The 16,042-nt window shown below is 39.5% G+C and overlaps 1 protein-coding gene across 4 annotated transcripts in view; it reads left to right on the top strand.

The window, feature by feature from the left end:
• The window catches only part of LOC150107666 (ATP-dependent DNA/RNA helicase DHX36-like), a 589,788-nt gene that overhangs the window by 182,207 nt on the left and 391,539 nt on the right, over nt 1–16,042 (top strand). For 3 of the 4 annotated variants that reach the window (XM_090391452.1, XM_090391451.1, XM_090391453.1), the window contains one exon: nt 13,998–14,164. The exons of the other annotated variant lie outside the window; for it this stretch is intronic. In XM_090391452.1, coding sequence (XP_090247578.1) covers nt 13,998–14,164 — 167 coding nt within the window. The remainder of the gene's footprint in view (nt 1–13,997; nt 14,165–16,042) is intronic. 4 annotated transcript variants of the gene reach the window in all.

The following is a 16,042-nucleotide window of genomic DNA, read 5'->3' as shown; positions in this document are numbered from 1 at the left end:
AAGTATAATTTAATATATATTCTTATGTACGTTGTTAATTCCTTAAGTTATTTAATAATGCAAAACCAACGTATAAGCTTGTCTACAAGAATTACCATCATCCACGGAGATTCCATTGCACGGAAGGCCCGCAGAACCGGTAAAATGAAGTTGAAGTTATCAAGACAACTAAATCATCTGACTTTCCTAAAACGCTGCCACGATAATCAGGCAATCCCAAAATGTGTAAAATTCAAGCACTGTTTCATTTCACAAAAAGCTCTCCGTATCTATGACCGCACCAGCTACGCTTTGCTATGGGAACAAATCGCTGCCACACGGTTTCTCTTAGCTGACGTTAACAAAGCTATTCGTGCACTTTAAATCATGAGCTTTGGTCAACTTGAAGTGATGTCTCATGTACCGCAGCAGACAAAGAATTTGAGAAAATACGGGGTCGACATATCAGAAAATTCGAAAAATTAAAAAAGAACTCTACCTTCAATCCAAAACTTCCTTTCAACACCGTAATCAACCTTTCTTCAGTCACTCTGAAGCCTGAAGCACTCAATGCGCTTTCACATGGCCACGACTTTGACATTGCTCCCAGAAAAATACCTACTGAGGATATTATGATCCAGATCGAACGCGGAATCTGCCACCTTCCGAATTAAATCGCAACAGTGTAAGACTGGATGTAGCTTGTGTCCTCTCCACAGCAAGACCACCAAAAACCAACATATCCAATAAGGAATATAAAGCTCTGCAGGAAATGAGGAATAATAAAGAAATAGTTATCACCAAAGCGAATAAGGTAAATGCAACTGTAGTACTTAACCAAACGGACTACACAGGTAAGCTTAATGCTATTAGATCGAGCTACTTACCTCCCTATCGAATACAATCCCACCAACTCACAAATCAGAAAACTTCACAGGCTCCTTAAGAAGGTCACTTCTTGGCCTGTAGAAGTTACTAACAGATTAAAACCGTTTAAACTCTATCCCCCCCCCCCCCCCATGTTTATGGACTCCCAAAAATACATAAGGAAAATGTGCCATTACATCCCATAGTGGATGCCATTGATTCCTCCACATACAAATTAGCCAAACATTTGGCTGAAGCGCTCACATACTATACTGGCAACACACCGTCACACATAAAAAACTCAGCCCACTTCAAAGCCAGCATAGAAAACCTTACATTCCAACATATGACATAATGGTCAGCTTTGATGTATTCACAAATCAATTCACAATTCACAAATGTCCCACTCAGAGAAACTTTAGAGCTAATCCAAGCTAAATTTCCTCTTGATATCTCAGCCCTATTTCAGTTCACAATGAACTCAGGCTATTTCATTTGGCAGGAAAAATTCTACAAACAAATAGAAGGGACAGCCATGGGGGTTCACCACTCTCCCCACCCTTGGCCAATTTCTTTATGGAGCCCTTTGAAGAAAAAGCCTTAGCCTCTGCCCCACAAAAACCAACCATATGGCTTTGCTGCATTGATGATGTGTTTGCTATTTGGCCACATGCCTCTGATATACACTCTTCTCCTTCTTAACACACTTAAACAACCAACACCCCCAGAATCACTCTGGGTAAAAGAGGAAAACAACAGCCTCCCTTTCCTAGACACACTAGTCACCTGCCAGCCTGATGGAACCTTGGTTTTCTCAGTTTGTAGAAAACCAACCCATACAGGCAGGTACATTCACCAGCACCCCCCCCCCCCCCCTCACAACAACAACAACATGGAGTGTTGAAGACACTACACAACAGGGCTAAACTAATCTGTTCAAACGCAAGGCCTTAAACACTGAACTAAATCACATCCTCAACACTTTCACAGCCAATGGCTCCCCCCCCCCATAAAATCCAAAAAATATTGAAACCAATAAACCACAACCCGCTTCTCCCCTTCACAGCAAGGATTACTCTAAATCCATCACCATTCCCTACATCCGAGGAACCTCGTAAAAAAATTACCAAAAGCTTAAAAAACATGACTTGACTTCCTGTTCCAGACCATACAGAAAATTGGCATCCCTTATCCGCTCCACTAAAGACCAACGACTTCCCCTAGACCTACCTGGTGTATATATACTAGGTCCCTTGCAGCTTTAAACTGTCTTACTTCGGCCAAACAGGCAGGACAGTGAATATCAGAATTTCGGAACATAAGGACTACATTCGATTTCACAAGTACAGCCACTTGGGTCTTGCAGACCATGCTATAGATACATGCCGCAGAATGCGGTGGAAGAAAGCTACAATAATACACCATAGCAAGTTCAAATTTGAAAGACTATTCATGGAATCGCCCTCAGCCCTAAGAAACTCTCTGAACCTCAACAAATTTGGTTGCATGAGACTGCCCCAAATTTGGGAGGCTTATATCAGCAGACTTTTAACCCAACGGCCAAGAATACCTACATAGCCTGCTAGGGGGGCACCTTCAGGACTTTTAGGAGAACAATAGCTTCCTCACTTCATTCTCAGTTACTGTGTTGTAGTGCCTATGTGCACATACCTTTTTTGTAAGTTCCTTCAAAGATGGCAACGTGACGTTGCCGAAATATCGGAAATATTTATTAAAGTATAATTGAATATATATTCTTATGTATGTTGTCAATTCTTTAAGTTTTTTAGTAATGCAGAACCAACGTATAAGCTTGTCTACGAGAATTGCCTTCATCTTTTAAAGTTTTGTAATCTCTTGTGATGCAAGATGCTCTCTTTTTCACCATGTGTGAAATACTCAACTTTTGTGAAATGTGATGTGATGAAGAAAAATGCAGGTGTATGTGTCGGTCATTTGTGGTAAACCTTTAGGTCAATATTGCCATCCATTTGTTTTGTGATTAAGATGTCTAGAAACGGTAATTTTTCTTCTCTTTCAAGTTCTAAGATAAACTTGATATTTTGATGAAATGAGTTCATTTTAGTTGGGAATTGAAGTAGTTCTGCTTCTGTATGTTTCCATCTGATGAAAATATCATTGACGTATCTCCACCATACTGATGGTTTTGGGTCTAATTCTGACAAGATGTCTGTCAGTGAGACAATGTCTATAAAGATGAGTAATATCTTGGGGAAATAGATTGTCTATGATGGTTATGACTTCATCTACTGGGACATTGGTGAACGAGGACACAACATCAAGGCTAGCAAGAATATCTGTTTCTGAAATGGAGATTTTACACAGTGTTTTAATGAAACTTTGTGCATTTCTAATATATGTGTCCCTATTACGAATATGTGCTTTCAAAAGATAAGCTAGGTGTTTTGATAGTAAGTAGGTAGGTAGGTAGGAGAGTTAATTCCATCTACTATTGGACGAAGAGGTATTCCGGTCTTGTAAACTTTCGGTGAACCATATAATGATGGTGTCAGTGGATGTAATGATTTTATTTCCTTTTGAGATCTATCGGCCAGTTGTCCATATTGTGTAGTAGGTTGTTTGTTTCTGTATAGTTCATCCAGGTGGGATCTGAATCTAATTCACGATAAGTGGATATGTCTGATAGCAACTCTGAGATCTTAGATTTAGAATCTCTGCTGTTGAAAATTACAGTGGAGTTTCCTTTCTCTGCCTGGATAATTATTCCATTGATTTTCTTTAAAGTTTGTAATGTTCATTGAAATGTTCTTTTCGACCACTGATTATATACAAAACACACATTAACTGGGTTTAACTGGTTGGATTTTTTTTTTTTTTTTTTTTTTGATTTGAGCAGCTTAAATTCAAAAAAGCTAAATTACTAAATCAACTGATGTTTTTGAAAAGATGTAGAAACAACAACATTATTCCCAAGTTTCTACTTGTGAGAGAACTGTTACATTCTAGAAGAGCTAAACAGATATATTTAAAAACATCGTTAGTGTTATTACGAGAAAGGATACAACATACTAAATTTGTTGTATATTTGTCTTGTTTTGATTTCTACGATGTCCTTTCTAATAATAATACAGAAGCGAGTGTATGGTCTCGTTTAGATAACATGATGATCGATAGTTTGAATAGGACTTTTCTAATTAGCAAGAATAGACAGATCAAAAAATTCAGCACCTTATACAAAAAAAAAACTGTAATTCAAGACATGCACTCCCAGAAAACAAAGTTATCTTTAACTTCTCGAACCACAACTTAACACCTACAGAAGTCAGCATCCTTAAGAAAGGTTTTAACCATGCTGTTGCTCCAGAATGTATTCCAAAAGTTGATATTACGTGCACTGTAGAGAAGGCACTTCTTTCTCTACCTGAACCAGTTGCTAATGACTTGAGATTGAAGACCGCTATCATCTTCACTACCGCTGAAAAGAAACATCACCCCTTCCGAGAAAAGAGCACTAACAACTTTAAAGAAAAACAATGGAATAATTATTCTTAAGGCAGACAAGGGAAACTCCACCGTAATTTTAAACACCAGAGATTATAAGTTGAAGATCTCAGAGTTGCTCTCAGACCTATCCTCTTATCGTGAATTAGATTCAGACCCCACCTGGACGAACTACACAGAAACAAACAACCTACTATGTAATATGGACAATTGGCCAATAGATCTCAAAAGGAAATTAAAGTCATTACATCTGCTGACACCACGATTATATGGTTCACTGAAAGTTCACAAGACCGGAATACCTCTTCTTTCAATAGTAGATGGAATTAACTCTCCTACCTACCTACCTACTTACTATCAAAACACCTAGCTTATCTTTTGAAAGCACATATTCGTAATAGGGACACATATATTAGAAATACACAACATTTCATTAAAATGCTGAGTAACATCTCCATTTCAGAAACAGATATTCTTGCTAGCCTGGATGTTGTGTCCTTGTTCACCAATGTCCCAGTAGATGAAGTCATAACCATCATAGACAATCTATTACCTGAAGATATTACTCATCTTTATAGACATTGTCTCACTTCAAATTACTTCAAATGGAATGGAAGGATTTATAAACAACTATCGCGTCTTGCCATGAGCAGCCCTCTATTTCCCCCATATGCTGATTTGTTTATGGAGAAGTTTGACATTTTGTCACAATTAGACCACAAACCATCAGTATGGTGGAGATACGGCGATGATATTTTCATCATATGGAAATATAGAAGCAGAACTACTTCAATTCCTAACTAAAATAAACTCATTTCATCAGAATATCAAGTTTACCTTGGAACTTGAAAGACAAGGAAAATTACTGTTTCTAGACATCTTGATCACAAAACAAATGGATGGCAATATTGACCTAAAGGTTTACTGCAAACCGACTCCCCACACACACACCTGCATTTTTCATCACATCACATTTCACACAAGTTGAGTATTTTACATGTTGAAAAAGAGGGCATCTTGTGTCACAGGAGATGACAAAACTTTAGAAGATGAATTAGACCTCATCTTCGAAACTCTAACAAAGAATGGCTATCCAAAAAATTTCATAAATAAGATTCTTTTCCTTCAACCCCTCCCAACAACAAATGCAAGATACCAACTACAGCTCTTCAATTTCCATTCCTTTTGCTGGGTCTGTTTCACAGAAAATTGCTAAAATGCTCAAACCTTATGAGATCCGAGTGGCTTTCAAACCAATAAAGACAACCCGCAACTTGTTAAGATCACCTAGGGATAAAAATGCTTTCTATAAACATCCAGGAGTTTACAACATCCCCTGCTCTTGTGGTGTAAATTATATAGGACAATCTTCTAGGTCTAGAGATAAGAAAAAATGAACATATCAGGGACGTGAATTAACAGCAGAGAAGATAATTCTGGCTTGGCGCTCCATTTTTCTAATACCAATCATAACATCGAATGGGACAAAAGTACTGTGCCATACTTGGAAGAAGGTTTTTTTGTTCCTGCAACATCAAAAAAGGTGCAGTAGTTATCCTTTCAAGAGGCAACCTAAACAAAAACCAAGGGATGATCCTTGGTGACATATGGAAAAGTCTCATAAGATCACTCAACACATTGGAGTTCAAATTTGCTGCCAATTATAGGTCATACATGTATAACAATGACTGATAACATACACGCTCCATGAGTTAGATGTAGCGTTTTAAATTTAGATAATATTTAACATTTATTTATGTTAACCTTAATATTCTTAGGTTTGTTTTTGATCTTTTTTAAGCTTTTGTCACCTTGTATGCCCAGATGAAGCCAACAGTCAAGTCGGCAAAACTAGTAGGCATTTACTTTACAATTAATAAAAAAAAAATAGAAACCCCTGTTCAGTTAAATCCAGTTTATATTTCTCTTATACCATATAAATTTATTCATCTAGTTACCCACCATACCAGTTTGATTTATTCTGTTGTCTATTTCCAGATTTAACCTGCCACCATCACTAAAAACTTTCCTAAATCTCATCTTTATACATACACACATCTTCAAGGCCCACCTTTCCTAATTGGGTTGTGGGTGCAGCAGCTGCAAGAGGAACTTCCACTGGTCACGATCCTCTGCCACCAAGCTCAAGTGTTTTGGCGGGACTCCCAGACGTGTCTACCCAAGGTTTTGGATATAACTATCTAGCGAGTCCCTGGCCTTCCACGTGGCTTCCCACCTTCTGGCTTGACAAAGAGGGCCTGCTGGGGGAGCCTTTCTTGTGGCATTCTGACCAGGTACCCGTACCAAGCGTAACTGTGATCTCTCAACACAGAGAAGCAACGGTTGAGTATTGAGTTTTTCCCGAATTGCAGAGCTTCTGACTCTGTCGAGTCTTGTCAGCCCTGCAACCCCTCAAAGGAACCTCATTTCAACTGCTTGGATTCGTGTTTTCATTCTTTCAGTCATTACCCCACTCTCATGACTATAGGTGAGGATGGGAACATAGACTGTATTGAAGACAGCCAGCTTTGCCTTCTGGCTTAACTCCCACTTCAATACTATCGAATGGCCAAGCTCCAGCAATATTGCGCTTGCTGAACCAATCCGAGTATCTAGCTCTACGTCCCACTTTCCATCACTCGTGAATATGGACCCAAGGTATTTAAACTTCTCCACCTGCCTCAGTGGGACTCCACTCACATGTAGAGTGCACTGGGATGGTTGCCTTGAGAACACAAATGTTTCAGTTTTGGCCACACTAATCTTCATTCCAGCTTCTGCACAAACAGCTACAAACCTATCCAGAGTCCACTGGAGGTCATCTGTGGAAGAACTAAGGAGAACTTGTTCATCTGCAAAAAGCAGATGTCCAATGCTACATCTTCCAATTTTGACACACTCACTGCCTCAGCTGTGCCTATCAATCCAGTCCACAAATATTATGAAAAGGAGGGGGTGACAGAACACACTCTTGGCAGAGGCCAGCAAGACTGTGAAAGGTTCAGACTTTGTGCTGTTTACCCTGACACAAAACTCTGGGCATTCATACAGGGACTTGATGGCAGCTAATAGTTGGCCATCCACTCCATACTCCTGTACTACTGAGTTCTCCTGAGGAACCCGGTCATATGTCTTTCCAAGTCCACAAAACACGTGTAGACATTCTTGGCATATTCCCAAGATTTCTTGATGACTTGCCTTAAAGTGAAGATTTGGTCAATTATGCTTCTACCAGGACGAAAGCCACATTGTTCTTCCTGTAATTTTTACTCAACTATGCTCCTGCACCTTCTTTCCAAGCACCTAGCATATACTTTCCCAGGCAGGCTGAGCAGAGAGAGAGATGCCATGATAGTTGCTGCAATCTCTCTGGTCTTCCTTCTTGAAGACTGGTATTATTATGCCTGTCTGCCATTGCTTTAGTGCTCACCCAGATATCCAAGCAGCCTGACACACTTGAGTCAGCCAAAGAATGGCGTCTTGATTTAAGGCTTTTAGCATTTCAGGCTGAATTTCATCATCACCAGCAGGCTTGCTTGATTTTAGCGATTTTATTGCTAAATGGATCTCTTCTTCTGTGAGACTAGTCATCACCCCGTTCTGCACCTCTTGGATGTTCACAACTGCTGGGCTGCCTGGGTTAAGAAGGTTCTCAAAGTATTCCCTCCATCTGTGGAGGATATCCGTCTCGGTTGTTAAAAGTGCACCATCAGAGGCCTTAATTGCCCTTGCTGTGCACGATTTCCTCCCTCGAAGGCAGCAGATGGTCTGCCAGAATACTTTGTTTGCATTTGCATAGGATGAATCTAATCTTTCTCCAAAGGATTCCCAAGCTTTCTGCTTTGCTATCTTTACTGCCTCAGCAGCAGCTTTTCGTGCCTCAGTGTACCAGAAACACATCCCAGGTGACCTGACCCTAAGCCATGTTAGGTAGACTCCTTCTTTGCCTGGACAGCTTTTTGAACCTCTTGGTTCCACCAAAGTGTCCTTTTCTCACTGGCCATCGCCATGCTGAGCCGCTTCCTGCCACAGCATGAGAGTGCAAAGGCAGTGACAGCAGTTCTGAACAGCTCCCACTCCTCCTCAACATCTGTAGTATGCTTGGGAATCTCTTTGAACTTGGAGGAAATGTCATCTGCAAAATTCTTCCTCAAGGGCTCATTTTTCAATGCCTCCCATTTCAAGCGGTATAGCTGCTTATGCCTACCAGCGTTGATGGTAGCATCAGGTTTCTGAAGCTGTAGAGTGCAGACAGCAAGGTGGTGGTTAGTTCTTCACACGAACGTCCAGCACTGAGGAAAATAGGTCTGCTGAGACTATAAATAAGTCAGAGACCTTTGTCCAAGTGTATCCCTGTACCAGGTATTATTATTATTATTATTATTAAACAAGACCTCATGGAGTCAAAGACTCATCTAGGAGGTCCTTTTATCTCACACACATCTCATCATACCGGATCTTAAACACATTCAAACTCCTTGCAGACACCACACTCTCAGGCAAGGCATTCCAATCATTCACAACTCTGCACGAAAAAAACCTGCCTCTCACTCCCCTACTCACACCCTCTTTATACAGTTTCCAGGGATGACCTCTGGTTCTCCCCTGATCTCCCACTATTCGCTGTAGAACTTCTCCACCATTGATCCTATAGCAACCCCTTACCAACTTGTAGGTCTCTATCATATCTCCCCTCTTCCTTCTCTCCACTAGTCTCTGCAAATTACATCTTTTCAATCTTTCCTCATACTCGACATTCCAGAGGTCAGAAACTACCTTAGTCAGTCGCCTTTGGACCCTTTCCAACATCTCTTCATCCTTCTGAAAACCAGGTGACCAAATCTGGGCACAATAGTCCATGTGTGGCCTAATCAAAGCCTTATACAATGGAACAAGAATCTCCCTACTTCTACACGTCAGTGTCCTCCTCATCATTCCCAGAAGTCTTTGTGTTGTCTTCACAATTTTGGCGATGTGACCCCTAAATTTTAGATCCTTATCCACTATCACTCCCAGATCTCTTATTTCCTCTACTTCCAACAATATATTCTCACCAAGCATAAATTCTGCATCCCATCTTTGTTTTCCAAATTTTAAAACCTTACATTTTGCAACATTGAACTCACATCCCCATTTGCTTGCCCAATCACTCAATTTATTCAAGTCTTCTTGCAAGGCCACAACATCTTCACTACTCTTTATGGTTCGTCCCAACTTTGCATCATCTGCAAACAACTGAATATCTCCATCCAAATCTTCGCCAATATCATTAATATACAAGTTAAATAGTAATGGCCCTAAAACAGATCCCTGAGGCACTCCACTAGTGACTTTCCTTTTCCTGGATATTGCACCCCCATACACAACTTGTTGATACCTATCAGATAGCCAGTCTCCAATCCAATGCACTAATCTAATATCCAACCCCATCTGCTCTAGTTTGACTGTCAACTTATCATGAGGTACTCTATCAAAAGCTTTTGCGAAATCCAAGTATATTACTGTGTATCCTTCTCCTCTGTCCAAGGAAGCAGTCACTTTATTGTAATAAGTAAGTAGATTACTAAAACACGACCTCCCTTTAGCAAATCCATGCTGTCCATCAAAGATTATACCATTGTTGTCAACCCAACTCTGGATCCTAGTTCTCACAAGCTTCTCCAACAACTTAACCACAACACCTGACACACAGATAGGACTATAGTTTGATGCTTGAGTTCGATCACCCCAGGTATACTTATGGACTTCTCGATGCTGGAAGAAGATATTCATTATGGACAAGCTGTTAGTACAGCAGAAGTCCAATAATTTCAACCCATTCACGTTAAGGTCAGGATCTTCGTTCCTCCCAACCACAACCCCTCTACGTCTGGTCATCTGTTCCAACATGTGCATTGAAGTCTCCCATTAGCAGGACAGATTCTATGTCTTTCATCCTGTCAAAAGCAGCATCCACTTCCTCTAGAAAGGCAGAGTATTCTGACTCCAGATTAGGTGCATATGCTTGCACTACAACCAAGTCATGGTTTTTCATCTGGAGCCTTAACACACATACCCGTTCCCTCAATAGGATCCACTTAGCAACACGGTCTGACAGCCAGGGGCTTGTGAGTATCCCACACCTGCCTGAGCAGACATTGTCGGGCTCACACCAGAGTAGTAGAGCTTCCACCCCTCATCCAGGTCAACAGTTCCATAGCCTCTCCTCTTGGTCGAAGAAAGCCTGACTAAATCTAATTGGTAGCGCTTGGCTTCCTCGACCAGTTCCTTCTCCTTTCCTGTCAGAGAGAAGATGTTCCAGTTGCCTAAAGCCATGGTCTGGTGCCGTTGTTGTTGCCATTTCCTTCCTTTTGCAGAACCATTTCTTTGTGCTGTCCCTAAACACTGTTGTGTCCTGAATAAACTTAGAAAGGTTTTAACATGAATTATTCAGGACACAACTTTAGTTAAACATAGACAGAGAATGTGGTGTGTTGGCTATATACCGGAAAGGTAATTTTATGTATATAACTCTCTAGATTAGGAGCAAGAAATTGTATAACAAATGAAAGAAAAATTGTAAGACCTAACCTGTAATGCATGTGGGCGAGATAAAGAAATTAATTGAAGCTGTTAAATTTATTTAAGAACCTCATTTCATGTGTTAATAAGGTAGCAAAGCCTGTAAGCCAGAGTGCAAGGGTCACCTTTAACCGTCCTGTGTTACGTATACTGGGGGGGGGAAGCAGTTATAGGAAAAAGAAACTAGAGCGCTTTCCAAGAAAAACACAACAAGCGCACGTGCGATGTGATAGAGGGAGCCGGACGCCATGACGTAAACCCACGTGACCGTGTTGGTGGGCATCGCGATAGCCGAGAAACGCCAAGAAACGTGTGAAATAGGCATAGCTATTTCCTAAGACTAGGAAAGCTGAGCGATGTCGTGCAACGGAAGAACCAAGTAGATGCCGTCCATTGTGGCTATGCTCCTGAGCTATATCGCCCTTCCCACCGAGAATCTGGCCGGATAGTTTGTCGAAGGTGATCAGAAGAAAAGCAGATTGTAGAAGTCTTGATGCCCAGACAAGGCAAGAAGAAAGACAGAGTATCAATTCGGGGACAGTAAAATAGACTTTTGTGTTATATTTTCCAGTTAAGAAAGTGTGTGTTTCCCTAAGAACATTAGTGTAGAGGACTCATTTTATGGAACTTTAGGAACTGTCTACAACTTGGCACAGACCCATTTTGTTTGAGAATTGTCTGCCTAGCAAGGCCATGTTTATTCTGTATGAATTAGTAGTAATGTGTAAAATGATATAACTAATGACCACGTGAATGTAGAAAGTGTGATAAGTGTTAATGAGATAATATTAAGTTGCATATAAAGGTGGTCTAAGCAAGTTTGTTTATATTTTTTGTATAATAGTATTGAACCAAGGATCTTACTTGAGAATAATTCAGATTAATTAGTAGTAATGCTTACTTGTATGATTTCTCTATTTAATAAACATGTTTCTTAGTACCTGCCTGATCTGTTTTAGTATATGAATTCAAACAGCCACTCATAAAAATATTAACGAACTTAGCGGGAAGAACCCACGTGTATGATTAAACAAAGCGGGCCACGACTGCATATAAGAATTTGGTGGACAGAGATTACATTTTATTATAGTTTAATTATTGTGTATCATTCTGAGAGAGCCATCCTGGGTAAGAGTCCCATCTATCCTCGGTATTGGCTGGTGAAGTTATAATATAAATTTGTCAATGCTTATCAGGTGGACTGTCTCAGATGATGTGTTAATAGTCACGTTCCACACAAGGACAAAGCCCTAGATACTAAGTAACCTAGACGTGGTTAAACTATAGGGAGGCCAATAGGACTGCATATTTAAAAAGGGGAGATTTAAATAAAGAACGGAATTAGTATAGGATGTTTTAGAAGGGAAGGATATACTAGAATAAGAGATAAGATTAAATAAGAAATAAAGAAATAATAAAACATAGAATATAACAATACCTCCCCAAAAAATTGATGGGGTTTCCTCTAACAGAGTGCTGAGGAGTAGTGTCTAAGGGAGACTGTAACATATTTTTCGAAAACGGGTCGCTCTGCCTAAAACCTGAACGCATCCCTTGGTAACCCGCATGACGGACGATGCAGTATGACCAATGTTTGATGACCTGACCATGTTACAGTGTTTGGTAATGCTCTGATAGCACTACTCTGTTTGCATAAGATGAAATAACACAGCAAAATAGGAAAGATTCACCCCTAGCCCTCGAATACCCTAATAGCACTCGTAGGAAGGAGCAAGAAGGGAAAAAAGAATGAAGCAAGGTAGGAAGAGGAGGGACCAGTCTACAGATAATATAACAGATGTATATTACATGAAGTAAGGCATGGTCCAGCATCAGGTACCTCTGGTTTGCCACGCCTGTACTCACTAAAATGAGCCCCTGAGGCAGGTTTAATATTTGTTGTTAATGGCTCAGAATTTGCATGTCCCATCATTGTGCACAAAATAAATCAGTTGCTTCTGTTGATATTGTTACTGCAAAAATAGGTAAATAATTCAAACGAAATTATTCTCTTCTAAAATAAAACATGCTATTATGTTTTTTTTTTGATCATTTGGGTACTTTGCATTATGCTTGAATACCCTTTAAATATAAAAAAATCATGATGCCTGCGATCTCTATCCTCTGTTGATCGTTTTCCATTACAAAAAAATCAGTCATCATTGAAAATGAAGTTGTAATGAGAAGCATGTCTTATTAGGTGTAATAAATGACCTAAAAATAGAAAATATTTCAAATAAAATATGCCACTGAATTGGCATTCTGTAGGTAAAACTGACAGTTCAACTCTACTTCTGATTTTTTTTTACTCATGAACTAAAAATTCTCAGTAGTCACAGGCAAGTAGGCAAGCACATTTTCCAAGCCCTGTTTATCTTTCTGTGCAGTTCATACTTCTGCAATTACTTAAATAATCCTTTCTTAAATACAAGTTCTCCTCCTTAAATTATGCCAAGCTGATTACATTCATATTATAATTTCACTTTATGCCAATATTTGGTCTGACTTCATTTATCAATCTTTTTTTCTCTATTCTCCTTTTCCCCGAAGCTTCCGATATTAATGGCTTACACACGATAGCCAACCACCAGGCTGATGAGTATTTAGATATCTTAACACGTTCGCTGTCACGCTACTCGGGCATAGTTTGTTACCGTATAGCAAGCAATTTCACCTCTTCAAGGTCAGTACGGGTAATCTCGTTGGCCGTGGTAATTGACATACGAGTATATTCGTAGTTGGCTTGTGAGGCTCATATACCATCTGTGAGTATACACACTTTCACTGCTAGCTCCGCACGCCAAGCATTTTCACTTCTTCAAGGTCAGTACAGGTAATCTCGTTGCCGGCGGTAAGCGTCATACGAGTATATTCATAGTTGGCTTGTGATGCTCATATACCAACTACAAGTATACTCGTAGTTGGCAGCAAACGTGTTAAACCATGATCAGGAGTTAATATGCATTAATTGTTAATTAGCATTTGTAAATATTAAATAAGAAATCAGTCACCTTGTAGAGCAACACCAAACTTTATTCCGATATTATTATTTTTAATCTTTGTTTACCTTACAATTTTTAATATATTTAAATAATATAATTTTTTAGCTATTTTTCTGGAATAAGCCACATAATTATAGATGAAATACATGAGAGAGATTTAGATACAGACTTTCTGATGATTATCCTAAAAGATCTTTTGAAGCAGAGGCATGATCTCAAGCTAATACTGATGAGTGCTACTGTGAATGCTCAACAATTTGTTGATTATTTTGGTAAGTATTTCAAATTTCCAAACAATTGCTGACCACGTTTTTATGTAATTTTGTATCTAAAATAATATCTTAAGAACTACCTGTCAATTATTTTTTCTCTCTCTATTTAGGCTGAACCAATGCTTTTGTGCATGTGTCATTTTGTCTCTTTTGGGTGTGAATTTTTTGAGAAGGCTATATATTATTGATTTAAATTGCACTTTTGTCTTCTTTCCCATCATCAAATTCCTGATATGTACCCTCAAGGGACGTGTACAGGATATGATAGTACTACATGAAAAATTAACATCATTACTAACTTCCTATCCACAAATTTCCTCCAAATCAGTCTGTTACGTGTCAAGACTCCAACATTATCAGATCTTATATTTCTATCGTCTAAGGCACTTTGTACCGTATCAATCCACTTATATCTTGGTCTTCCTCTGGGTCATTTTCCTACCAACCTGGCAGAGAACACTTGTTTTGCTAATCTTTCCTCTCCCATTCTGTTTAAGTGACCATATCACCTGAGATTAGCTCTGCTAACACATTCCTGGATGCTGACAATGTCTAGTTCTTTCCTAATATCCTCATTTTTAATATGATATTGCCATTGATGCCATCTATTCACACCTCTAATCTTTCTCAAAACTCTCATATGATATCAATGGCAATATCATATTAAAAATGAGGATATTAGGAAAGAACTTGACATTGTCAGCATCCAGGAATGCGTTAGCACAGCTAATCTCAGATGATATGGTCACTTAAATAGACTGGGAGAGGAAAGATTAGCAAAACAAGTGTTCTCTGCCAGGTTGGCAGGAAAACGACCCAGAGGAAGACCAAGATATAGGTGGATTGATACGGTACAAAGTGCCTTAGACGATAGAAATATAAGATCTGATAATGTTGGAGTTTTGACAAGTAACAGACTGATTTGGAGGAAAATTGTAGATAGGAAGTTAGTAATGATGTAATTTTTCATGTAGTACTGTCATATCCTGTACACCCCTTGAGGGTACATGGCAGGAATTTGATGATGATGATGATAATGAATAACAGTGTGGATAATGTACATCCTTATCTCACACCAGATTTAACATTAAACCATCTTCCTGTACTTCCTTCAATTCTAACTGCTGACTTACAACTCAAATAAAGACTAAGCATTGCTTGATATAATGCCCCATTGACACCATATAACTGCAGCGTATTGAATAGCTTCTCTCTTGGCACCTTGTCATATGCCTTTTCCAGATCGACAAAATTCATTATTATTATTATTATTACGGGCGACTCCAGGAAGTCTTTAGACTCATCGAGGGAGGCCCTAAACATAATGTCCACACAACTATACGACATTCTCACAGTATCTATCATACCTTGCCTTGAACTCACTCACCATCATAGCACCCACAACAGATTCTGGCAGTGTATTCCACTCATTTACCACTCTAAAAGTAAAGAACCCTACTCTAACACCCCTGCTAACCACACTCTTGCCCAGCTTCCATAGGTGTCCCCTAGTTCTCTCACCAACAGTCCTGTTCTCAAAAATATCCTCTGAATTAATCCTATAGAAACCCTTTAGCAATTTGTATGTCTCAATCATATCTCCCTTTTCTGCCTATCAACTAATTTCTGCAACCCACAAATCTTCAACCTGTTCTCTTAAGGTTCATTCCATAGACCTGCTATCATCTTGGTCACTCGCCTCTGGATCCTCTCCACCTCCTCTCCATCAAGAAGAAACCTCGATGACCAAATCTGGGCACAGTAGTCGAGATGAGGGCTTATCAAGGCTCGGTACAGAGGAACAATAACGTGTTATCTCTGCTTTAAAGTGTTTTTCAGCAACCAGGTGATTTGATGAGCTGATTTTGCTACTTTTAC

Source organism: Typopeltis vanoorti, chromosome 4 (assembly GCF_054136105.1).
Source record: "Typopeltis vanoorti isolate ZY-2024b chromosome 4, IOZ_Tvanoo_1.0, whole genome shotgun sequence".
NCBI classification, from domain to species: domain Eukaryota; kingdom Metazoa; phylum Arthropoda; class Arachnida; order Uropygi; family Thelyphonidae; genus Typopeltis; species Typopeltis vanoorti.
This window is presented reverse-complemented; position numbering and strand designations above follow the sequence as displayed.